The sequence below is a fragment of the Hyaena hyaena genome, unplaced genomic scaffold, assembly GCF_003009895.1.
Source record: "Hyaena hyaena isolate Hyena2069 unplaced genomic scaffold, ASM300989v1 scaffold_22, whole genome shotgun sequence".
NCBI lineage: Eukaryota > Metazoa > Chordata > Mammalia > Carnivora > Hyaenidae > Hyaena > Hyaena hyaena.
The window spans coordinates 3,601,367-3,628,256 of NW_024080654.1; the positions used below are offsets into that span (position 1 = coordinate 3,601,367).

At 47.9% G+C, this 26,890-nt stretch overlaps 1 protein-coding gene across 1 annotated transcript in view; it reads left to right on the forward strand.

The window, feature by feature from the left end:
• The window catches only part of MYO16 (myosin XVI), a 459,340-nt gene that overhangs the window by 371,691 nt on the left and 60,759 nt on the right, over positions 1-26,890 (forward strand). The window contains exons 28-31 of the mRNA XM_039226658.1: positions 7,400-7,496; positions 12,972-13,218; positions 15,134-15,405; positions 23,193-24,200. Of these exons, the coding sequence (XP_039082589.1) occupies positions 7,400-7,496; positions 12,972-13,218; positions 15,134-15,405; positions 23,193-24,200 (1,624 nt within the window). The remainder of the gene's footprint in view (positions 1-7,399; positions 7,497-12,971; positions 13,219-15,133; positions 15,406-23,192; positions 24,201-26,890) is intronic.

Consider the following 26,890-nt stretch of genomic DNA (forward strand, 5'->3'; position numbering starts at 1 on the left):
GATGGATGGATGGATGGTTGGATGGATGGATGGGTGGGTGATGGATGGGTGGGTGATGGATGGATGGATGGGTGGATGGATGGATGGGTGGGTGATGGATGGGTGGGTGATGGATGGGTGGGTGGATGGATGGATGGGTGGGTGGATAGGTGAGTGGATGGATGGATGAACAGAGGGATGGAAAGGTGGGTGGGTGATTGAACAGAGGGAAGGGTGGATGTGTGGATGGAGGGATAGAGGGTTGGGTGGAGGAATGGATGGGTGGATGGAGTTAGGGATGGATAAATGATTAAATAGATAGGGAGGACAGACACTTGGTAGGCCAGGTGGATGAATAAATATGAGAAAGGAAACTTGGGAAAGCTATAAGATACAATGTGCCTGAGAGTATGTGAAGATGACACAGAGCCATGACCACGTGCAGGACTGGGTCACGGTGTGCATTGGAAGTATTGGAGTTTGAAGCTGTTTCTGTTTGTAAGCGATTACCTGGTAGGCACAGAAAGGCTTTGCAGGGTAAGAGTAGAAAGAACCGTGTTTTAGAGGAACACAGTGACATTCTCAGATGAGCAGGAAGGAAAACAAGGCTGATGAGAGAGTGATGCAGACATCCAAACACATAAAAGGAGAGTGTGTGGTTCATCACGCTGTCTAGAAACCTGTTTTAAATCTGGGAACGGACCTACATGGTAGCACCTGAAGAGATACCAGGCGTGTTTTTCCAGAATGCTGATATTACAGTGAAGGATGACCACTGCTGATGCAACTATAACATTATACATCTTGTCTTCAAATGGGACAAATATTTATTAGAATAATGCTAAAGCTTTTAAATTAAGGGAGATTAGAATGTTAAGGATTAATTCTTTGCCAGTAATAATGAAAATAAAGCATGTTTGCAGCAAAAACATAAGCATGCACTATAAATTATTGTTAAAAGATAATCTATGGTAATTATTAATACGGATATTTCGATAATTATACACATAGATGTAGAGGGACAGTATCTAACATAATACTGACAGCAGTAGTAACATTTTTCAATATGAACTCCATGCTTAAGAATGCTATTGGCCCTTGATAGCGTCATCAGAAGTCTCCCTTTGGTTTTCTGCTCTCACAGAGTGTGTGAGAAGTTAAAATAACAGTTAATAACATCTATTTTAGAAGAGTAAAAATTGTGAGCTCTTCAGAGATTAACAAAAATCCAAAGATAGGCATTTTGGCTTCTAAGCAATACGAAATCATTGAAGTTTCTGGAAGATTAATAAATTGGAGACAATGAGCAAGGCTGTCAGAAAGCAGGTTAATAATTAATTCTTTATGAATAAACTACCATTTACTTAATTTTTTAATGTTTTCTTTTCTTTTTGAGAGAGAGACAGAGCATGAGTGGGGGAGGAGCATGGAGAGAGGAAGACATTGAATCTGAAGCAGGCTCCAGGCTCTGAGCTGTCAGCACAGAGCCCGACGTGGGGCTCGAACCCACAAACCATAAGATCATGACCTGAGCCGAAGTCGGACGCTTAACCGACTGAGTCAGCCAGGTGTCCCAAAATACTCTTTATTTATAAACTAGTACTAAATCTAGAATTTATGAGATAAAATCTACATTTTGGTTTGTGATAATCTTTTATGAGAAATGTGGTGGCACCAGAAATATGCAAGGTAGCATCTTTGTTTCTTGCTCTTTGCATTAGATGTGCTTTTCCAAAATGAATGCATTTAAATAGTCTAAGCAGACATAGTTTTTTAATGTATTTAAAATGAACTATGTTTTTAATATCTGAGTCCATGTTCTAGCTAGTGTTCATTAAAATCACTCTCGAAATTCTATTTTCTTCATGTGAATATTCCATTTACTCTTATCTCCTTCACCTTAGTAGATGTAACTTATTACCTTTATATTTTTCCAGCATTATCCTGGCCCACATGTATCTCACAGTCACGTTGACTATTCAGGTGTACAAATAGTGACAAAAACAGGAACTTGGTAGTATTACAGAGATTTATACAAGGTTCACTAGTGATGTGCATGTGCTATTATAATGAGTTCATTGTTGTTAGGTACACACTAAACTCGGTTCGCCAAGTCTTCTGTGTTTTCAAGGAGCTTACCCAGTAGACGATTTAGAGAAACACGTTGAAGAAGAAAGAAATCATATCTGTTAAGCCAGAGCAGAAAAACAGGCTCCCGTTTTGAAACAGCAAGCCATAGGATGTAGTTTGAGAGTAGATAAATCTGCATGCATTGAGTAAAGCCACACTGAAAGAAGTTTAATAAACATTTCAGGAGTTTGAACATCATCCTGAAACTCATGACCTGCTCTTAAATAATCATAAGCATGAAAGTAACATGAGCTTGATGTGTGGAAAGATGGCTCTGAAGCTAGTTTTGCCTGTGGGTCTCCCAGTCAGTGAATGGGGGACATTCCTGAAAAGGCGAGGCTAGTGGGATGCAGGGTTGCCATGGAAACCGCACATGCTTGTCCCACTACCACACTCCAGGGCAGCCTCTGCCATCCTGCGTGGCTCCCCTCTGCTTTCCCGCTCCTCTGTGATAGGAAGCAGCATTCAGTGGTGAGGACGGGGAAAAGAGGGAAGGACATCCTCAGCGGTTCCCTTGACCTCTCCCTGTGCAGCCTCCAGGCCACCCACACTCTACAGAAGTGCCATTCCAGCAACTGTCTGAGCTCCCACAGCCTACACCTCTAAAAACTCCCTGCGAACTGTAGCGGTGATTGAAGCTTTCGAAGTCATCAATGACAATTGTGCTTAATCTGTTAAAATCTGTCACTTCAAAAAGAAAAAAAAAAACTAATGGTTTTCTAATAAAAATAGCAATGACTATAATTCACAGATGGTTTACTTTTACAGGAGTCAGAATGACATTAACATTTTAATCTCAGATCAGAACACTGTGTCTGGGGAGCCCACAGAGAAAGGGCTCAGTTGGAGAATATTTTAACCTCTCCTTTTCTCTGGTTGCGAGGAACATCGTTTTGTAAGAGAATGCAACCAAAATTTAAAATGTAGGTGATCTGGACATTTGGTTGCGTTCGAATGAAGCCTAATTTGTTGGATTTGGCAGAGCACACTCATGCACTGATTCCAGGCTAACTTTATGTGAGCTCATCCCATAGAAAAAATTAAGAGGACCAATACTTTTCTCCTAGTCAACATCATTAATGGACGATGAAGATTTAGAATCCATGTGATCTTGTCTACATTCTCCTGACTTAAAAAAAAGATTCCTGGATTTATGTCCCGCTAATTCTTAGCATCAGTGATAGCAGAGGACTTAATACTAAAGTGTGTTATTCAAAACAATTTCCGACAAAGAAATCCAAAGTACTACTCAATGGCTAATTTCATTCTTTAAGGAGAGAAGAGGTATATACTATAAACATGACATATCTAAAAGATCAGAAAAATTCTAACAAATATTAAAATTTCCAATGAGTGACTCTATATATTGTCAATCAACAAATAAATTACGTGGTAAAAAATACATACAGAAAAAAAGAGAGAAAGGACGGAAGGAAAGAAAGATAGAGAGGAAGGGAAGGAAGGAAGGAAGGAAAGAAGGAAGGAAGGAAGGGCCACTGGATATGGGTAAAGTGGACCCAAAGAGCTGAAAGAAGAATTTTCTAGCCCATCTAAATGTGCTGGTAGCACAGTACCCAGCCATGTTCACAAGATTTCAGCTGTGCCTTAGTGGGATACTTGTAATGTGGATTCAGCCTTCCGTCCTCACCTCCTCCCACTGAACCAAAAGCACAGAATCTTCCCTCGTTTACAAAGCCCTTGGCTTCACCTCTGGAGAACTGTAACTCCGTACCTCCACCACAAACTCACCAGGAGCCTTGGGGGCGGGCCTGTCCTTCTGGATCCCAGACGAGCATCTGCCCATCTCGAATTGCTCCTCTCACAGGCCCTGTGCCTCACGTCCCTGGCCCACTCCTCCTTTGCCCTCATCCCAATCCATGGATCTCAACAAGCGCTGCTTTTGTTCTGCGCGCGAGATATGCAGACCTGCCGGCTGAAGCACTCAGACCACTCCTTAACTGGCCACGTCGGGTCCTGGGATGTCCCTAATACATTGTGAGAAAAACCTACCGCATCCATATTTACTCCCCATCTAACTTGGCCTCCTTGTGTGAACTGAAACCTGGACGTTCCTGAAAATACTCTGTTAAAAGGTTTCACTTTCTTTCACTTCCTTTGTCTTTCTGGTGGAGGAACGGGGCCAGCTGACTCATTGCTCCCCAGCCTTCTGCCAGACGTCTACACCATTTGTGGACCACTTCCAACCCACTTTCCCTTTCCCTTTTCTCCGCACCCCCATCATGTGTTCTGTCACCTACCGGCTTCCATGACTTATCTCCAAGCTGCTGTATAACTTCGGGGCTGGCTTCCGTTTTCATTGTCCATCATACCTTATTTTCATCCTTGAAGACATTATCATCCATCGCCATGACTCATCTTATACCAAGACTTCACAATCCCTTATGTTCTGTTTCTAATCTGAATCTAACCCTCCCCACATCCTTACCACTTGTGAAGTTCAAGAATATATCTTCATATTCTTCAGGAGATGTAAATATATGTGCATAATGGCAAATATGCAATGCAATATAATAAGAGAAACAAAGGATCATCCTTAGGGTGTTCTGGGAACACAAATGGAAGTCATCAAAGCCCTACTGGAATTGGATACATGGATATCAAAAATCTAAGAATGGAGGTGAGGTGAAGGATAAGTAAGAGTTGGCCGACAGACACAGAACAGACCCAAACTGTCGATGACATTATATTGCCCCACTTCACCAGGGAACCCCCCCCCAAAGCCGCGCCCAACAACCTGTTTTCCGGTTTTAAGAAGGAACCTTATAAATTTCAAATACAAACTCAAAAATAATTTTTGTGAAATTTTGCTAGGATCCTCTTTAAATCTTCCAGTGCATCCACACTGTTCGTAGGAAAATGCCCAGTTTTTTTCTGGAAGCCTCTTCGTGATGTGGCCACTGGTTACAATGTGTGGCCCCTTTCCTTATCACTGTAAATGCAGCTGTATCACAAGATCGTTGTCTGCCCTTTGCTTAGATAACTTGCTTCTCATTGAATACCACCTAATGCCATCTTGATCACCTCTTCCTCTTTGGTGTCCCTTGGACACAACTCTGTCATTTTTTCTTACTGCTGATCTTCTCCAGAAGCTTCCCTATGAGCCCTTTGAGGAGATGATCCTCCTTTGTAGCCCCCAAATCTAGCAGAAATCTCAAGATAAACCTACTTTGGTGCCTGGAATGGCTGTTAGAAATGTCACTACAAGAGATCTTTGTTGTCCCGTCTAACTCCCTTCCTGTCCAGCCAGAGTCTCCATTTCATTAAGAGAGTGGCACTGGAATCCAGTCCTCTTAATTCCATTCCATAGGACTTTTTCCCATGTTGAGCCCACCCCCCCATAGATTAGTCTCCCCCAGTGAGCATTACTGACTCCCCCGCATCGCATAGCATTGCAGGCTATCACTCTTTTGGAGATTCATTTTGGGACCCAGGTTTGCATGAATTCTACCTTTGGGGTGAAGTTTCCCCCAGTGAGTTGCATACTGCAGTCGGTGCTGAACGGAGAGCTGCCATGCTCCCTCCTTCCCAGCGCCTGTCTCACAGATTTGTTCCGCAGTGCCCACAGACAGTACCAACTGCTCTTCCTGTTGACTGCCAAAATAAGTCAGCAGTTGGGAAGGGGAAAAAAAAAACTATGAATTATGGAAAATAACTAGGGAGAGAGAATGGCAATACAATGGGGGAAAAAAGTCACAACTCTCTGTAGCTCCCCGCCCAGGTGACTCTCCCATTTCACCCAACGAAAAGAAAACTAAATGAAGAATAGCACCCAGTTGACCAGAGGCCTCTGAAACAGGACAGTAGTTGAGAACTTTCCCCATTGATCCGATAACCTGCCTGACCGCCATAACGCAAGATTCAGGCCCCCAACTCTTGCACAGCTGCGTGTTTCATGAAGACAGCAGATCGTGGCCAAGGGGACAGTTAGATGGAAGGAAGCGGGTTTACAATACATGTTGGGCATAACTCCGTTTCCACATGACAGGCTTCACAAACCACCTCTGGCCAAGCATTCCAGAGACAAGTCTGACCATAAGCCCTTCCGGTACCTAATGGTGTGTGCGTACGTGCAAGCTGTGGGTGTCATTGTGATGTATGCCGGGGCTGGAAGGTGTTAGCATTTTAATGTGCCCAGCTCATGCTTGGGAGCACGCGTGTGAGTCTTCTCATCTTGCCAGTATTTGTCACCAGTGCTGAGAATGTGATTGTGAACGTATCACAAGGTTCGCCTACGCGGTATTTTTTCTTAATCTAGCAGAAGATCACCTCCAAGCTTCCACAGCATTTCCTGTTAGCCTTACCAGGCTCTTCCGGAATTATCTGTGCCCTCTTCCTCTAAGAGATTGTGGGAATTTACATCTGGAAGGGCCTTCCTCACACCTAACCATAGTTCTGCGAATTGTTAGGAAATACGCACAACACACAGGAAAATGTATTTAAAAATGGATGGATGTGGCTGATTGTTTTGTGGCTTTAAGACTTTTCTCTGGTAGCTTCCTTCCTCCATCACAGCATGCACCCGGACTGGCTTGCGTACCACTATAAGCTTTTGTAGAAGCTGATTTGGCAACACACTTTTTCAAAACTCTGGTGAGAAGTGTTCATTGTATTACTCTTCACACAATCTCCTAGAAGATTATTGCCCATGGCTTCTTGGAGACTTTTCCTTTTGAGCTGCAGCTCTATAACTGTGGTTGTCTTCACATTCATTTATAATCACATACGGTGTGATGGGAACAAAGAGTTGAAACAATTTTGTGTGTCAGTGTTGCAGCATTTTCTGGGTTTGTTTTGTTTTTGTTTTTTTGTTTTTTTTTGGTCTTTTTATTTTATTGTTTTCCTTTTTCATAAATTCAACCTGCTTTGAGTTGAGGAAGGAAAAGAATCACAAAGGGAAGACAAGGGTCTGGCTCTGCAGTGTGAGCATTCATCGACCATTGAGGGGAACCGTTTTCTCTTCCGCTGGGGCCCAGGACAGGGTTTCTCCCCGGCCCTGCAGGGAGCAGCCACCACAACTCTAGTGTGTGGGCATTTGCAAATATTAGTGACAATGTGTGCACACGGCAAACACACTTATTAGAATAAAAACTTTGGGGTTGCGAGTGAATGCAGTCGTGTTTAAAAAAAATTAAGAAAGATGCACTGGCGTTAATTTTGTTAGCTTTGTTCCTTCTAATCCTCTCCTGGAAAAATCTCTTGCCTGACTATTTTCCATCATTATTTTTGGCATCTTCATGCTGTTCAATGTCTCCCCGCTGTTTTGTTTCAGATGGGAGTCCGAAAAGTGTTTCTGAAATACTGGCATGCCAGCCAGCTCAATGATATGTGCCTACAGCTGCAGAGGAAAATCATAACCTGCCAGAAAGGTAACAATTACACACTGACCTTCCTGAACCTCATTGAGTCGTGAGATACAAAATCATTCAGTGCACCCCTGAGTTAAAGGTCGGCAGGATCTACACTGCAATGGGCCCCTTCCGTGATACTGCATATGGGCCGTTTCCAAGAGCCGGGCGAACACTCAGGCTGTCAGCTCTGTATCTGTCTGAAAACCAGCATTGGCCCACACTGCTCCTACGTTATTTGGTGGTCATCTCATCTGAAATGTCATTGCAAAATTTCACCTCGATCGTAATTTGCAAGAGAGAGTATTTATATCTTACAATTTACATGTCCACTGCCTGGCAAATATTCATGCTTGTTGATCTGTTCAGAAAGCACGGGACAGGAAAATGGACCTTTGAATCCACAGTGGGGAACCCCCCCATGGTGCACTTAGGTGCAGGTATGAGCCAGAGTCCTAGGGCATTTCTGTCAGCGCCCCTGGCACATGCTGGGGTTTGGAGGACTGGAATGGACAGATTCGCCAAACCACATTTTATACAATTGTGCATATGCCTTGGGGAAATTTTTGACTCTGATTTTCCCATTAGGAAGTGACAGTAATATTGGATGATTACCTTTGATAGCAGACAGCATCACTTTAGCTTTAGGAGATATTTCATGTAGAGCTTTTTACCTATGGGGCACCTGGGTCATGCAGTGGGTTGAGCTTCCAACTTTTGGTCTCGGCTCAGGTCATTATCTCACAGTTCGAGAGTTCAAGCCATGCATCTGGCTCTGCACTGACAGTGCAGAGCTTGCTTAGGGTTCTGCCTCTCCTGCTCTCTGCCCCTCCCCCTCTTATGCTCACTTGCTCTCAAAATGAATAAACTTAATTTAAACAACTTAAAATATATATTTTTCCCTATAAAACCCCAACTGACCATTGAAAATGGGTACATTTTAGGAATCTTAATTATGCCAACCATAAAACACATGTACTTAATAGATACTAAATTTTAATTTGCTTAATGATTTCATGATACTATATATCATGAAGTAAGAAAGGCCCCAAAAAGAGAAATAACATGCTAGCGTTGGTGCACTCTGCTGTCATGAGCTTAGCTCTCTGCTGTCTTTGGAAATGTCCAACCCAAGCATGGCTAGTGCAGAAACTGCTTTCATTCTGTCCAAGCCTCTGTCCTTTGAGCCCCTGCTTGAAATCTCCAAGGGGGCCTATCATATTCTGTTGAGAAGAAGCCCTCTACACGCTGGAGCCCCAAACTGTCTCCATCGGAGTTTGACAGGTCCAGTCCAAGTAACATTGAAGTTCAGAATTCCCTTCCATGTTAAAGCGTCCCTCTCGGCCAGCTCAGGCCCCAGGGGGGCGTGGGCTTGGCTCTCACCCTGTCCACGCAGGTGTGTGCGGGCCCTTGGGGCCGATGACAGAGAGAGGAGTGAGGGGCGGGGCGGCTCTTCTGTCCCATGGGATGCGGTCCGGCCCGGCACCGGGTCTGTCTGGCAGGGCTGCGGGCGTTGGAAGGCTGTTGGCGTCCGCGGGAGCACATGCCCTCTCCCTGCATCGCCTCCCTGAGCGGTGACATGAGCCCCCCAGGGACAGTCACCAGTGATTCTCCCTCAGCCCTGTCACCACACACAGTGCCCTCCAACAAGCCTCCCTAAATGACTCCGAGCAGGCGTCTCTGCCTTCACGAGCCGGCTGGGACCCCGACAGGTGCAGCCCCTCCCAGCAGAGCCGCCGCGGGCTCAGTGCCTGCGGGCACCCACCTTGGGATTCACACCCGCCCCCCCCCCCCCCCCCCCCCCCCCCCCCCCCCCCCCCCCCGCTGGTTCTCCGCTTGGTCTCCCGAAGCCACTTTCCCCAGCCTGGAGGCCACCCGGGCGTAGGGAGCCTCGGGGGACGGAGGCAGGCCCTCCCGCANCCCAGCAGAGCCGCCGCGGGCTCAGTGCCTGCGGGCACCCCCCTTGGGATTCCCCCCCCCCCCCCCCCCCCCCGTGCCCTCCACACCCCAGCGTCAAGCGGCTGGTTCTCCGCTTGGTCTCCCGAAGCCACTTTCCCCAGCCTGGAGGCCACCCGGGCGTAGGGAGCCTCGGGGGACGGAGGCAGGCCCTCCCGCAGCTCCCGACAGGTCTTGCTCCCCTCTGGGTTATGAGAATCTGGTCGTCCTTCATCCGTGTAGGGAGAGGCTGGGGGCCCAGGCCGGCGTGCACCACCGCCTTTGCAGTGGTATCGGTGGGGTCAGCGCCGCCACCTGCCGTGCGATCTGAGCCCCTGGCATATCAGCGTCACCTGCGAGCTGGTTAGAAATGCAGAGCCTCAGGCCCACCCAGCACCTCTAGAATCAGCATCTGCATTTGCAGCCTCAATAGAACTGGGCCGGGGAGGCCCCATCGCCCAGACCAGGGCCCTGAGGCCCGCGCTGTGGAGCCAGCGGAGAGTCCCGTTTGCTGTCTTGTTATCTGTACACAGGCCAGGGTCTCAGATCCTCCTGGAAAGTTTCCTTCTATCCGATGAGAACACGCCTCCCCTTCCATCAGAGCTGCTCACTAGAAAGGTCTCCTCTATGCAATGGCAGAGATGAAACTGACCCCTCTGACCCGACACAGAAGAGACAAGAGAAATCGAGATTCTCCTTCACCTTCAAGGATAAAAATTGAGATGGGTCTTTAAAAAAGTGGCATCAAGTTAAGAACCATAATTTCACATTACATAAATGAAATAATGGAGATAAAAGCCTCTTTAAAATTACAGGCCCTTAAATGCAAAGCATTAATTATTGATTTTTACTTTTACATCTCTTGGAACAGCCCCTTCAGTACTTTTTGCTGGTATGAAATTTACTCGAAATTTATGTAATTTGGAGTTATTTCCAGTTTTTCAAAGGTTCTCATTTTTCCTTTGTAAATGTTGGGGGGGAGGTTGGGGAGAAAGCTGCAGCGTTAATTATTTTAATATTAAATTATTCCTCAGGGAAGCTTGTTTCTGACCCTGTGGGTTCATTCTGTCCTGGAGGAATGCTGCCTGTTAAAATCTCAAAGCTGTTAAGTGTATACAACCAGTCTTTTACACTGTCAGCAAGAGAACCGGAGCCAATATTGATTTCTGGCAAATTTAGTTTTCCTAGTTGCCTCTTATTAAAAACACCAGTTTTGAGCAACTGGTATATCATGTTTAAAGAATTTTTATTTTATTTTTTTAAGTTTTTTTAAAATTTATTTCTGAGAGAGAGAGAGAGCGAGGCATGAGCAGGGGAGGGTCAGAGAGGGAGACACAGAATCTGAAACAGGCTCCAGGCTCTGAGCTAGCTGTCAGCACACAGCCTGACGCGGGGCTCAAACCCACAAACCGTGAGATCATGACCTAAGCTGAAGTCGGATGCTTAACCGACTGAGCCACCCAGGCACCCCATGCTTAAAGAATTTTTAAAGGGCGCCTGTCTGAAGTGCGAGAACATGGAGTCCCTTGGAGGCCAAGTGATAGACCCCCAGTGAACGTGCATGCGTGCAGAGCATAGCCCTGCTGTGCCCGGGTCAGAAGTCTGGCCGAGCCACATTAATCTTCCCTTTATTCCATGAGATTAAACATCTGGAACATACCCTCACCTTCACCCTTCCAAAAGTCAACGTCTTTTATTTTTTTTTAAATGGGACAAAGAATGAGCGAGCAAACAGGCCAGTGTGAATTCTTATACTTCTCTCTCGCACTGTGCCCATCACATGGTTAGCACCTGTGCATTTGATATTCCTGAAAGTCTGATAGTACCTTTTATGGCTTAATTTTTTCCCCTTTAGATTAGTTCAGTGTGTCTGTTTTACCATTAACTTAATACAACTGCATTCCAAAGTAATGATTTAGTTTTGCCATTTGGAAAAGGGAAAAAAAGGCTTAAACATTTTATTAATTTAAAAACAAGTTTTTACTGTGTATTTATCTTTGAGAGAGAGAGAGAGAGAGAGAGAGAGACAGAGCATGAGCAGGGGAGGAGCAGAGAGAGAGACACAGAATCCAAAGCACGCTCCAGGCTTTGAGCTGACAGCACAGAGCCGGATGTGGGGCTCGAACTCACGAATTGTGAGATCATGACCTGAGACGAAGTCAGACGCCCAACCGACTGAGACCCCCAGGCGCCCCGCCTTAAGCACTTCGGATGTCTGCTCGTTATTTGCCTCTGCAGCTATAATTGTGTAACATCCTGCCCGGCTTCCAACCGTCTAATCAAGCTTCAAGATGAGTATCATAAAAATCACACATTTATTCTTTATAGCCAGGGAATATTTTAAAACACTTCGTGTTTTATGGCCTTTCCCCCTCCCGCCCTGCACTATAAAGAAAAATAAGATGTCTTTGCCACATACATCGGTTTTCCCCTGAAGTTATAGATCTTAGAATTCGAGCAGCTCCTTCTAACCTTAGAAACTTGGAATTGGAAGGGACAGCATCCTAAGGTCAAATGGCACCCCTGGGAGTCCCTGAGCCTGGCCACAGCGTCCAGGAGAAGGGGCCATTTAAATCCTCCCAAACACACAGACTCCCCCTCTCACATCCTTCTCCATTTACACCGTGTGTCCGTGGTTAGAATGTGCGTCCCTCACATTGATCACAAATATGTGTCCCTGTGACTTCTCCATTGGGCATCCGCTCTCTGGAGAGCTAAGATAGTGTCTATATGGTCAAAGGGAAAAGAGCGAGTTTGGTGTGTAAGCACCGAGAGCTGAAACTTGTCTCTCCTATTCATTGGTTGTGTTTATCTGGAGTTTTCTTAGCTTCACTCAGCTATTTCTTTGGGTATGAAATGGACATAATGGCATATTAATTATCACTGAGTTTTGGCATTAAACAATGGAGTACCTAACACATGAAAGTACCTTGAAAATGGTGGGCGTTACTACTTTCGTTTGCAAGTCTTACCATTAGTTAGTGACATGCTAGCGATTCCAAAGCGTGTTCACTCACTTATTTCTCTCAGTTCTCATACATTTTTCTACTTCCATATCCCCAGAAAGCAGAAAGGACACCCTACATTTCTACACAATCTCTTTCTAGAGTCTTAAATGCAGTGTTTGTTTTTCTAGAAGTTTAATCACGGTCTTACTAACACACCACGTGTGTTTTTGAAGCCTCCAATGTTTCTGTTATGATCTGATATAATGATCCTAAAATGGTCCAGTTGGAACCACACCACAGAATTCTCTGGGGTCTGAACCTGCTTCCTGCCCCCGGGTTTCAGTCCAGTCCATCACATCCAGCCTGTGTTAGGGGAAGAAGTGTGAAAGTCTCATGACTTAGGTCAAGGATCTGAGCTCTAGGGTTATCATTACTGGATTTAGATATCTTTTCAAAGACGAGATTAGAATGTTTTGTAAACTCTTATTCTCAGTTAAATGTATCTTATTTTATAGCTGCTCAGACATAGATGTGTTGTGACTTTTGTTTGTGGGCACCTGGGGTTTCACTTCTGCTCAACTCGCTGACCCCCGATTGTGTTCTTTTATGGAAGTTATAAGAGGATTTCTGGCACGCCAGCATTTGCTTCAGAAAAGGAACATCAGACAGCGAGAGGTCACGTCCATCAACAGCTTCCTGCAGATTACAGAGGACATGGGGTTGAAGACCTACGATGCCCTGGTCATTCAGAACGCTTCCGACATCGCCCGTGAAAACGACCGGCTCCGGAACGAAATGAAAGCTACTCACCATCAAGAAAAGGTGGAGGCCAGAAACAAGCCAGAGGAAGGAACCAAAAGGTAAGGGCAGATAGAATGCAACCTTAATTACCTTTGCAATTGATCCAGTGGAGACAGGAAAATTCCGATAGCCCTTAATGCAGAGTTCAGTCAAATATGACAGCGGTTACAGGAAGAAGCATAGATGTGTGCACCGTTTGCTCTTTGAAGCCTCGTCGCAATTGAAAAGGGTCCCCTCATGTGCTTTCTTTTTATGCACTCGGTGCTATATGTGTCAGTTTCGCTGGAGGAAATAATTACCACTTCCCTTACGATGCTCTACCACTTACCATCTCAAGGCCAAAGTTTGAAGGCAGCTAACATTTCTGTGTTAGCAAAAATATATAGCTTGGTTCTTGGCATCTTTACACAAGTCTTCTGTGTGTGTATATATATACATATATATATAGGGTGACTCATAGAAACTTCTGGAAATCTGACCCCAGAAAATGAAGGAGCCATTCTGAGAACAGCAAAGTAGTGAAATCAGTGGTTGCATGTATTACATCGCCCTTAGTAATGTGTCACATTTTCTTTGCCGATACGGAAAGTTTTGGGAAAAGCTTTTGATTTTAAAGTTCATGTTGGATGCTGGGCTTGAAATAGAAATGTGGAGGCCACCTGGTCATCCTCCAATTTGTCACTCTTGCCTGCCTGTGGAAGATGAGGACGCCCGTGGTCCTCAGTAGCCCTCCTGGGGAGTCCAGGGCCCTGGGTCCTAACTCGCGGTCAGGCAGATGTTTGTTGAAAAACAACATGGGAACTTGGCATTATCTGGTGGTTTCTCGCTAAAAACGACTCCCCTTCGTCTTTCCTGCCTATGTCAAACGATTTTTTTATTAAAGATGAAATGGTGATGTGTCTCTTGCTAATTAGCTTCAAATATCTCAGTGATTAAATCCTGAAAAAATTCCCTTTGTACGGAAAACTGTAATTAAACATTACAGGGAAAACAAATTATTCACTGAGTGCCACGCTTTCATCTTCAGCTAGTTCATTTTCTACATGGGTGTCTGGCTCTGCCTCGTGCTAGACCCCAGCCCGGCTGGGGCCCTGCTCTACAAAGGTATAATTACAGGAACAAATGCTCAGAGACTCCTTGTAAAATGAATGCCCTGGCATCTCGCTACTACATGATTACATTGACAGGGGAAGCCAGAAGGAATTTTTTTTAGACCAGATAACTATTCATTTTATCTGACTTCCAGAATAATATTTATTATTTTCACTGCTGGAACTAAACCACCACCCCAATTTCCCAATTTGATTACGTGTTCATTTGCCTGATGTAGAATTAACTGAGGAAGGATTTTTCTGCTTAGTCATTGCAAACCAGTGGTGGTTCGCTTGGCACTGGACAGCCAGATGGAGTAACAGAACAAAAATAATAATTCTGCGCATAATTACATAATTTGTTCACGGAGTTTCAGTGGCGAGGGGAGGTGGAGGAAGGAGAGAGAGGGCGCGAGAAATGTACATCTTTGACCATTTTAAGTCAAGTATCTACTCCTCGGCAAGGGGGAGGGGGTGAGGAACTCCTCGCATTTGATGCACCAGTAACTCTCTATTAAGATGGATTTCCCCGAAATTATCATTCAGATTGAAATTCTGGTTTTCTGATTTGCTTAATAATCAGAGTGTGAAAAATTCATTCAGGGAGCACCTGGTAGAAGATGCTGTGCTCCTGAAGGAAGGTTGCATTTGTGTGAGATGTTGAAAAAGTCCCCACGGTGGCTCTGCCCCGAGCTCCTTCATCATAAAGCCGGGGCCGGAAGGCCGGGCCGCTCTGTCCAGTTGTGTAGGTTCACCGGAGCGCTAGCCGTGCATCCTCCAGCCGCGGAGTGATCGTGTCAGCTTAAGCGGGGGGTTCGTTGTTACCATCTGAGTAATGCATCTGGGCCCCCTGGTGGGTGCCGTTTGTGTTTATTCCCCCCAGGGCCGAAGACAAGGGCGGACCCAGGCATTTCCCCTACGCCTCCATCCGGGTGCCCATGGCGGTGGACGGCCTGCTCCAGTCTCTGGCCGGCCCGTCCACCCGGTCTCCTTCTCTGCACTTGGTGTCCAGTCTGGAGGAGAGCAGTGGCCTCCCATCACCACGGAAACAACCTCCGCCCAAGCCAAAGAGGGACCCCACCACGCGGCTGAGCGCCTCCTACGAGGCTGTGAGCGCCTGCCTGTGGGCGGCCACCAGGGAGCCGGCCAGTGAAGGTCAGCGGAGGGGGGCTGGGGGCACGTGTTCGGGGCCCCGATGTTCTGCCTTCCGGTGTCTGAGTGCCCACGGCAGTGTCGTTGCCCTAATATATTTTTAATAGAAATACGTCCAGCTGTTGGCTTGCCAGCAGCTCTTTAATCATTAAATATAAATAATATGTATTCAGTTCTCTTAGCGTCTTGGGGAAAAGCCACTTAAATATCATTTCCTTCCTTCCCGGCCCCACATCAGCATCTTCCTCCATGTCCGGAGCCCTTCAGAGAGTCTGTCCTAGTCTGCATAGATGTTCACGGACTACAGGCCTCCGAAAATTCAACAGGCTTCCCTATCACCACAATCTAATTAAAAATTAAGTCTGTTTTATCATGTGGAAAGTGAAACATTCAGGCAGAGGGGAATCCCACCCAGCCAGAATTCGGTCGGCAGATCTTGGGGGTCTAGCCGAGGGAAGTTCCTGCGTTGGTAGCCCATAAATATATATATATATAGATATAGATATAGATATATTCACATTTCATGTTTATTTTTGAGAGAAGGAGACACAGAGTGTGAGTGGGGGAGGGACAGAGCAAGAGGGACACACAGAATCCGAAGCAGATTCCAGACCCCGAGCTGTCAGCACAGAGCCCGACACGGGCTTGAACCCATGAGCTGTGAGATCGTGACCTGAGCTGGAGTCGGACACTTAACCGACTGAGCCCCCCAGGCGCCCCTAGAAATATTTACGCCGGAAAGAAGGAAGCCACAGTCTTTTCTCAGTGCAGTCTCTCATTAGCTTGTTCACGGGCCTAATACTGCTCAATGATTAATTTTTAAACTAGTGAAACATCAAGGCAGCACACCTTGGCAGAACAGGCACTAATGCCTCAGAGGTTACACATCACCTCCCGAAAGATAGGCCCCGTTGTAGGCCCGTGGGGGCAACATAATAATGGAAACACACAGAATTATCTTTCCTTGTGGGGTTTAAGTTCTAGCGCAGGAAGACACATAATTTTCTTTCTTCACTGTCTTATTTTCATCTTTATTCTAGAATAGGCGTTGGCACACAGTAGGCACTGAATAAACACTTAGTGAACAATTTGATTCTCATCAACAAATCAAAATGAGCACAATTTGGCTCACAATTCACCCTTGAGATTTGTTGCATCAAGACTGTCGGCGTATTTTTCACAGAAGCCCCATGATTATATGGTGCTGTTACCTGAAATTTGACAGAAATCAGGCCTTCTGTGAACGCCATCCTGAGACTGTGTTCCTGGGCATAGAACAGGATTGCATGCTCCACCACTATGACACATGTGTCCACTCAACGTGTCGTCATTAAGTGTAGGCCGTGCTCTGGCTTCCCCCAGAGGGCCATGGAGGCCGGTGAGAGAGAGAAACAGGCAAACAAATTATGAGACAAACAGAGTAGCTGCAAAGAGAGCAGATGGTGTGGAACACAGAGCAAGGAGGCTGACCCCTGCTGGAGCCTGGGGAGGGGTCGGGAAGGACATTGAGTGACGTTACGCATGCGGGGTCAAGTCCAATGGGTAACGGTGGGGTAACAGCAAAGGCTATGGACTCCTCCCACCAAAAAAAATGCTATAACAAGGTCACAATATATCACAGCTCAGGGGAGTCCCTTCCCCACCCCTTTTCTAATTTGTAGCTGGTTGTAAATCGATGCTACATTCACTCATCTATGCTCCACCAGCCGATGAGCCGGCATTTGTTAGGGCATCTTTTATGTCCGAGGTCCCCGTGCTAAGCGTTAAGTTTCCTCTGACACCAAGCAACATCACACTGGCAGGACTGGAATACACTGGATATGTACACACACAGATGCACGTGTTTTCTTGATGAGCAAGCTTCTTGTTCATTTTCTCTCATGGATTAAATACATAGGCCCCCGGTTGTCAGTGAGAATAGAGCCACATAACTTGTGTCCTGGGCAAAATGGTGACTTGAAAGCCTCCTGACATGACTTAGCAAACCTTCAAAGAGCAAGTGTTCTGTCTCAGAACATTTTTATCTCCTAACAGATCCTAAAAATGACATGTCCCTAGATCCTTGCACGGAAGCTCAGATAAGAGTCAAGTTTGAGAACGTGGGATTGAACACTTCGGTTACTGTTGGGACACCAGGACTTGCCCGAGAGGCGTGCTTTGACCATGAAATATCTACCTGACCCCATCTTGATGGAGTCACGGGTGTTTTCCCCATAAATCTTAGGACTAAAAAAATGTTAAGAAAATTCTTTTTTTAAAGAAAATTCTTAAAAGAAGTTCATTTTTCATAACCCTTACATCCATATTTGCAAATGAACTGTTAGCAAGCATTTGTGTGAACACACACGCACATGGGCACACACACACACACACACACACACACACACATACACACACACAGAAACAGCCATAAAACCAAATGAGACTTTAATACTCCAACTGCGGGTTTCTAATGTTAGTTTATGAAGACCAAAGATTTCCAGGTCTCACTCCGAAAGATTCGAATTCAGTAGCTATGGGGTAGGGTGGGCAGTCACATCATCCACATTCCCAGTAAAGCACTCCAGGTGGTCTGGTGGTGCTGAAGCCCAGCTCAGGCCCCCAAGAAACCAGCCAGTCACCTGTGGTTAATTTCCAGTTGTGCAGCAAGTAAGAAGACAATGCCCGATGACCATCGCAGCTGGCACTGACTCAGCCTCTATTAGGTGCCGGGCATTATTCAGTTTTTACAGCTACCCGGTGAGAGGGTCCATCACCCTGACCCCTTGGTGGTTGGGGACATTGGGTCAGGGAGCCGTGGTAATATAATCTGCCCCGTGTCACATGCTCATGCTTTGGACCCAAGCAGTGAGACATTGGAGGCCAGTCTCTCGACTGCCTCTGAATAACCACGCTACCTCTATTTACAACAGTTTAGTACCAAAAATATGTTTATCTGCATCAAAAGCAAACCTGGAGGGAATGTATCAGTTACCTGTTGTTGCTTAGCAGCTGGTCCAGAATGTAGGGATTGAGATACAAGGCAGCCATCTTATTGCTAGTGCTTGGGTTGCGGGCATTCGCTGGGCTCCTCCGGGTAGTTCTCAGTCAAGGTCCCTCATGAAGCTGCGGGTGGTGGCTGGCGGCTAGAATCATCTGAAAGCTGGTCACTTGTGGCACCTCGGCCGTGTAAGGACTAGGACTCCTTAGGCATCTCTGTCTCGAGATGGTCTCTCCCCGCGGTGTGTGCAGGATGACAGCTTCGGGGTAGCTGGACGTCATACGTGTAGCATCAGTGTGGCAAAGGCTTATACGCTCCAGGAAGGGAGTGCCCGGCAGCCCTGGCGGCCGTGGGTCTCCCGTTCGCCACCTTTCACCTGTCGGGCAGTCCCAAGGGTGCAGCCGGGTTGACGGAGGAGAAACAGACTCCACATCTCGATCTGACTAGGAATACCGTTGTGGCCAGTGTGGGGGAATTCAGTTCCAACCCACACACTGGGCAAAACAGGTCACACCCTTCCCGCATCTGAAATACACTCACCCCTCCTACAGACTCCCCAGACCTCATCCCCTTGCCCCAGCAGGGCCAGGCCCAGAGTCCCCACCTCATCCGTCTCAGCCAGACCCTGGTGTCCCGTACGGTCAGGCACAGCCGCGTGGCTGGGCAGCTCTTCCAGGCTGCCCCCTTCTATCTGAAGACAGGTTCTCTGTTCCTGGCAGGGGGTCCCTGGAGGGCCAGGTGTGCATGCTCTTGACCGGAGCGGGGAGCTTGGGAGGCACAAGGCACTTGCGTACGACACTTGGGCACGGGATGCCTGTGCCGTGAGTAGGATTCAGTCCTGCTGTCTGGAAATGACTTTCCATGGCTCGTAGGTCCCTGCTCTGCAGTCCTGGCTCCCCGTCGATTTAGAATTCCTAATCCACAAGAAGCATCTTGTTTGGGGCTCTCAGCCTGCTTTCTGCTCATAAAATTCTGAGCCACCAGAACCTTTTCCGTTTTCTCATACCTCCGCTCCTTTCAGTGCACGCTGATACAGTTCCTTGAAAAGCTCTGTGAGTTTCTTGTGAGTCAATTTCTCATCCACTCGGATAGTGAAAAGCCACAGCCACTAACTTTTTCGAGACCATCTCTTCTCTACTCTGGACCCTCTCCAGGGGTTCTGTGGGGCAATGCCCTCCATGTTCTTACAAGTCCTGGGGTTTTGCTGCTTTGGAAGGGTGTGTGAGGCACTAATTTAAATCTTTCCGAGGTCTTGATCAAGGGCTGCAAAGCCATGATCTTGGCTCCATCTTTGTTTTCCTGGAAACGGCCCAGATTTCCTCTCCGTTTGGAAGTTACTTCTTCACTTCACAAGTGTTTGCCATTTGGACCGCCTGGCAGTGAGGAGCCATGTGATTTTCAAACCCAGAAAGCCCTGGCTCCTTTATAGTTACTAGTTCTTTCTTTAGCTTATGTCTTTACTCTCACATTTTACTAGAGGCAGCTAGAATAATCCAGAAGGCAGCTTTCACACTCTGCCTGCAGCCCCTCCTTCGCTAGATGATCCACTTCCCTGAGCATGGTTTCTATTTTCCACATCACGGCAGGTGACAGTGTTGCTAACCCTTCCGTGGTGGCATAAAAAGGGCTGTGCTTCCTCCGGATTCCAGCATCTTCCTCCCTCTCCTTGAAGCCTCACCAAGAGTATTCTTAAGGATCACCATGCTTCTGCTAACATGCTCTTCAAGGCTCCTCCAATTTTCGAAACCCTCCGCCACGCGTTTTCAAGTAATTTCATTGTAGCCAACTCCAGGCACCAGTGTCCACACTAGCCTTCTACTGCTATGTAACAAACCTCTCTGAAATCTAGTGGCTTCAAATAACACCGATGCTGTTATTACCTCTCAGCGGCTGGCTGGGCTCAGCGAAGCCTTCTCCCGGTTCTGCCACAGCTGTGGTCAGATGGTGGCTGGTGTGGAATCATCTCACAACTCTGGTCACTCGGTATTTCTGGTATCTAGGCTGGAGAAACCTGGACACCTGGGGGCCACAGTGGATGGGGTCCCCCAGTAATTCTTTTATCTCTGTGGTCCTTCCCCAAACATGTGCTATACACCAGAGCTGCTCCAGGCTACACAGACATCCTGCATAGAGATCAGGGCCCCCGAGATGTGTCCCAAGGGAGCAAGAGCCAGACAGAGGCTGTACTGCCCATGATCCAGCCTCAGAAGGCAGGTGGCTTCCCCTTTGTCATAGTTTATTCAACAGGGACAGTCAGTCACAGAGGCCCTCCTAGTTTCCACGTTGTGGAAGAGTGTGTGGGATTGAAAATCCCACCAAAGCCAGTTTGGGCAAATACAATTTGCCACAAATCCTTTAAATTATTCAAATCTTCGGAACAATTCTGTAATACTAAGGTTAAAAAATTTGTTTGGTTCGTTAGCTTTCTAGAAGCTTATGAGCCGCTATATTTTAGCACACTGAAAGCCTTCGGAATAATCCCCATGAATTACAGAGTTATGCATGTTCGGTGTTTTCTGCTCTTAAAAGTTGGCTGCTTTGGGGAACCCCGTATCGTACTGGCTTCCAGAGATGTCTTGCAGGTTAGAAATTTAACTTTGTTCTTTCCCTTTCTTATTTGGATTCCCCCCGCTCCTTTCCCAATTTGGTTCATGATTCCAGCGTGTGAGAGCAGCAGCTGAGCACCTTACATACAGTATCTCTCCTTTTTATTCCTCCGAGATAATTACCGAGATCATCATTTTGTGTGTGACTGTACTGGAGCTTAGAGAAATTTGCCCATGACTTCGTTCAAGTTCACAGCTGGCACCTTGCCACCCCCTACACACACACACACACACACACACGCATGCACACATACACACACACTCGCACACTCACACACATACACACACACACACTCACACAGAGTTCTCTGATCGCTTATTGTGGCCTGTTGTTCTCGGACCTCCTGGCATGTAGCACATTCCAACATGCGAGAGAATCTACTCGTTTGTTTTACTGTTTGTGTCGTCAGCACCTCCCACCCGGGCAGAAGAAGGTAGAGAACATTCTGTGTTCACAAATGTGTCTCAGTCGGGGCTGCTGGAATACAAGGCAAAATGAATGACTGCAGGAAGGAGAGGACACACGGGGACCAGAATCCAGATCTTTCTGACTCCCAAGTCCTTACTTTGCAGCCCTAATACCTTTAGCGGCTCCCACGATCGGAGACAGAGATCTCTGTCCCAACGTGCAAGCTGATAGAAAAACCTGGCTGCCAGGAACAGCTCAGGACCTCAGCACAATTAGCTGTGCTTATATGAAGAATTCCTTCAGATGAGTAAAATAGCAAATAAGCAAATAGTTCAAGATTTTTGAGAACTTCTGCTATGTCAGCAACACGTTCCGCAATTTTGTAAAATTAACATCTCCGTTTCCAGAGACATTAGAGTTAATAAGAACGCTATTACAATTTACAGTAAAAATATGCTGAAGGGGTTTTTTTAATTTTTAAATTTTTTTACGTTTTTTTTGAGAGATAGAGAGCACACGTGCACACGCATGCACACACACCCACATGCACACATGCACACATGCACAAGCGGGGGAGGGGCACAGAGAAGGAGAGACAGAATCCTAAGCAGGCTCTGAGCCATTAATACAGAGGCAGATGTGGGCCTTGAACTCACAAACTGAGAACTCACATACCTGAGCGGAAATCTGGTCGGACGCTGAACTGACTGAGCCACCCAGGCACCCCTAGAATTTTCAAAAATGTAGCCTTTAGTAAATGTTTGAGTCATATTTAAATAATTTTTCTCCCTCTTTCATTGTTTTTCTAAATTATCTCCCTTTTCAACTCAAGAAGTATCCACCGTAGGGGGCGCCTGGGTGGCTCAGCTGGTTGTGCTTATGACAGGCCCAGGTCATGATCTCAGGGGCCCTGAGTTCCAGCCCCACGTCGGGCTCTGTGCTGACAGCTCAGAGCCTGGAGCCTGCTTGGGATTCTGTGTCTCCCTCTGTCTCTGCCCCTTCCCCCATTTACACTCTGTCTCTATCTCTCTCAAAAATAAACATTAAAAATTTGAAACAAAAAGTCATAACAATAAAAAGTTTCTATCTTAGAAGTGGTTTTTTGTTTTGCTTTGTTTTTACTTTCTGTTGTTGTTTTTTTTAATTAATCTCTAAGCCCAACATGGGGCTCAAACTCTGAACCCCAAGATCAGGAGTTCCATCCTCTCCCTGCCAAGCCGGGCACCTGTCCCCCTCAGAAGTTCTTAGTGAAGTGCTGCACTCTTGATTCCCCTGTTAAATACGTGCTTCTGTTAAGGATTCAAATATACGGATTAATTGTAAAAACTCACCCTCGGCATCTTTTTTATAAAGTCCCTTCTAAGAGAGTCCTCTCCCCAGGACCTGCTGCTGTACGTGGTGGGTGTTTTGTTTTGCTGACTGCACAGCAGTGACGAGGAGCCCACGCCTTTGCTACAGGAAGCACCCGCGTGCCGCCAACCGGCCAAGGAGCCCGCGGGCCCAGCGAGGCTGGTCCGGCCCACACTCGCCTCCGGCCGGGCCGGGCCCTGGGAGTGTGTTCCGGAAAGCAGGCCTGAAAGGCCCCTCCCGCGCTTGGCCACGCAGACCCCCTGTGCGCGGGGCTGACGACCCGGGCCGCCTCGCCGCCCCCACGACGCCTGGCTCAGCCCTAGACGTGGCCTCCGGCTCCAGGGTCCGGCGCGTCTCCCCGGTGGCGGGCGGGCCGGGCGCGCCGGGACCTGGGGGGGAAGGCGGGGTCCGGCTGACGCCCATCCCTCCCCTGTCCCCCCTCCAGCTCTCACCCGGCCCCGGCCGCACAGCGACGACTACAGCGCCATGAAGAAGGTGCCCCCGCGCAAGCCCAAGCGCAGCCCCGACACCAAGCTCAGCGGCTCCTCGGAGGAGATCGCGGGCGCGCGGCGCAGAGGCGGCCCGAGGAGCGCGCCCGGGGCCCCCGCGCCCCCCGCGCCCCCCGCGCGCGCCCCGCCCGAGCCCGAGCCCGAGCCCGTCTACATCGAGATGGTGGGCCGCGCCGGCAGCCCCGAGCAGGCGGAGGCCGTGTACGAGGAGATGAAGTACTTCGCGCCCCGCGAGGCGGCCGCGTCGCCCCTGCCTCTGCCCAGTGACAGTCGGAACCCCGTGCCCTGGGAGGAGGGCGACGGGGGCTGCAGGGACGCGTGCGACATCCCGGCCCCCTTCCCCAACCTGCTGCCGCACCGCCCCCCGCTCCTGGTGTTCCCCCCGACCCCCGTCACCTGCTCCCCCGCGTCCGACGAGTCCCCCCTGACGCCCCTGGAGGTGAAGAAGCTGCCGGTGCTGGAGACCAACCTCAAGTACCCGGTGCAGGCCGAAGGCTCCAGCCCCCTGTCCCCGCAGCACGCCAAGAGCCAGAAGGGCGACGGCGACGGGCCCGCGTCCCCCGGCCCGCCCGCGCCCGGCGGGTCGCCCCCCGCGCCCCCGGCCCCCCGGCCGCCCACGCACTTCGCCTTCCCCCCGGAGCCCGCGGGCAGCGCGGCCCGGGCGGCGGCCCCCGGCCCCGACGCGCCCAGGGCGCACCAGCCGCCCCACTCGGCGCCCGCGGGGGGCGCGTGCGGCCCGCTCCCCAAGGCCCCCTACTCCCCCGGCCGGGCCGCCAGGGCCGAGCACCGCAAGGCCAGCGCCGGCCCCTCCTCCCCGGCGCCCTACAGCCCCCCGAACTGCAGGGCCCTCGGCAGCCCCCTGGACGAGCTGACCAGCCTCTTCAACTCGGGCAGGAGCGTGCTCCGCAAGTCGGCCGCGGGGAGGAGAATCAGGGACCCCGAAGGTAGGCGGAGAGAACGCGCGGGGTGCGGGGGTGGGGGGTGCGTCTCCGCCCCAGGGTCCGCGTAGCGCACACGCGGGCGCCCGTCACTTAAACAGTGACCCGGGGGTGCGGGGGGGGTGCGTCTCCGCCCCAGGGTCCGCGTAGCGCACACGCGGGCGCCCGTCACTTAAACAGTGACCCGGGGGGCGGGGGTGCTGCGCGGCCCTCCGAGCAGGCGCCCACTTGCCGATGCCTATGCAGCCAATGCGGTCAAGTCCGTGACTGTTTGCAGTCCGCACCTGAAGGCTCATGATCCCAAACTCCGTGGCCCTGAGACTGAGCTCGGCAAACCCTCGTGACTTCGGAGGGTTAGAGCAACACTGAACTTGAGCTGTTGCTCTTTTCTCTAACGTGCCAGTCCCTGCTCCCCTCGCGGTGCGCCACGATCGCCTGTGTCCTGGCTGAGTCAGCTCTCCACCCCGGGCCGGGGGCGGCTTACCCGTCCGTGCACAACCTCAGACGTCATACTGCTCACCTTTATATTGCTTCGGATGAATGAGTTTTCTTAGGATCGATACCACCCAAGGGACATTTTAGGGCAGTTCTGTTAGTACCTGTATCTCCTCACTGACTGACTCGGCCCGAGGCTGCTGTGCACCGACGGTCCGCTCACGTGCGCACAACACCGGGCTGTTGCAGCCGGAGGCTGGTGACTGTATAAAAAAGTATGAATTTTGTACCCTGTGAAAGCAGAAGATGGCTAGCGGAAACGAAAAATTTTGCTAACCACATGCTACCTCATTCAGAGGTTGCCTATGTGACAAAGGTGCTATTTTGGCAAAGATTCTCTCTCTCTCTTTTTTTTTTAAGTTTATTTATTTCGAGAGACAGAAAAAGGTAGAGAGAGATTCCCAGACAGGCCCCGCGCTGTCAGTGCAGAGCCCGATGTGAGGCTCCAGCCCACTATCCCTGAGACCGTGACCTGAGCCCAAGTCGAAAGTTGGACGTTTGACTGCCTGAGCCACCCAGGTGCCACGGCACAGATTCTCATAATCATCACAGATAATGTATTCATCTTTCAGAAAGCATTTTAGGGCTTTTATACAAAACCCAAATGTTTCCCAGTGTTCTGTGTCTTAAGGAGGAAATACATTAATATCTTCTGTCTAAGGAAGTTCTAACAGATTCCTTTAGTCCTGACGCCGTCAATACCCACCTCTCCAGGTAAAGGGCAAATGACTAATATCCTGGCTTTACAGTCTGAGATGGGAAACTTCACGGTGAAGAGGTTACATGCCTTCTTCAGGGCAAGTGGTAGGACTGGAAATAAAATGTTGACTTCTGATGTAACACTTTATGGACTCATGAACCTGTTCTCTCCAAAAGAAAATATACAAATATGTTAGCTTTCATCATTTGATTAGGAAAGTTACTTTTCTGTTCAGGAAAATTACAAAAACTTTACAAAATCTAGAAAGCAATTGGAGTAAGTGAGAAGTAGATCAAGGTAAGAACACTTAGCAAATGACTAAAAAACTTACTCCCTTTTCATTCTTCACACAAATACGCTGATTGTTTGTTTTGCTAACAATTTAAGGATAGGCCCATTTAAAAATTAAATTGTCCTTGTAGGTAGAAGAATGTTTGAATTTCACAAGTCGTATATTGTATTCAAAGGAACAAAGTTGGAATCTAAGAGCAAAGCATTAAATGAACAAATTAATATTTGCTTTTAGAACTAAAAGTTAATTAAAACCTCATACTGGAGTTAGGAATTGGGTGACTTCTTGACTTTATTCAGGAAGGTGAAGTGAATGGAATTCTAGACACACTTCGTCATCGGGAAATCTCTGAACTGAGGACTCAGCATAGTGAGAGGTATAGTGAGGCCTCCTGGTGTGGTGTGTGACTTTGCTAATTATATTTCCCTGCGGTGGTATGAACTGATATTTGAGAACACGTATCAAAACCTCAAGGACAACACTTAGTGCAAATCTAAAATTACAAAATATCTATTTTCTACTGTGGGCTTTTACAAAACACTCTTAATTTGAAAAAAAAAAAATTGGCTTGAGCCACTTAGGACTTTCTCACACATACATGAATTCACAGCCTCTGTAAGCACCGTAGCTTTCATAACTGAAAAATTAGCTACATGAGACCAGGTCATCCCCCCAGCCCCCCGCCCCACCAGATTCTAGAAGTTTCAACTACACAGATGAGACCCAGGTGATTCTTGATGGTCTGTGACGTGGGGAACAGCTTTGCACATTTGCATGACGTCTTCTCGTGGGATCCTACAGGCTATTCTTTCAGAATCAAAGGGACTAAAGATAAGATGCGGAAGAGAAAAAAGGTCTTCAAACGGGCAGGAATCACGGGAGCTGCTATGTGATGATTAAGGTTTACACGATTTGATCCCGAAGTCAGTAATCCATTTTCTTCTGAATGAATTGAAAGGCTGTTATTAATGATTTACTATAGTCTTGGGACTTCTTCCCTTTAACGTTTTAAATCTTCTCCTTTACCCTCTTTATACTTAAAGATATTCTTATTTTCACCTGAAATGGCTTTCTTACCAAATAATCCAGTGGGTGGCTAATTCACCCTCAAGGCGCCTGAATTAATTACGCTCATGTCTTGCGGTTGTGGTCTGAGGAAACTGTTCTGCCAATTTTGCAGAAGCGTTCAAGGTATTCCCCTCGCTTCCG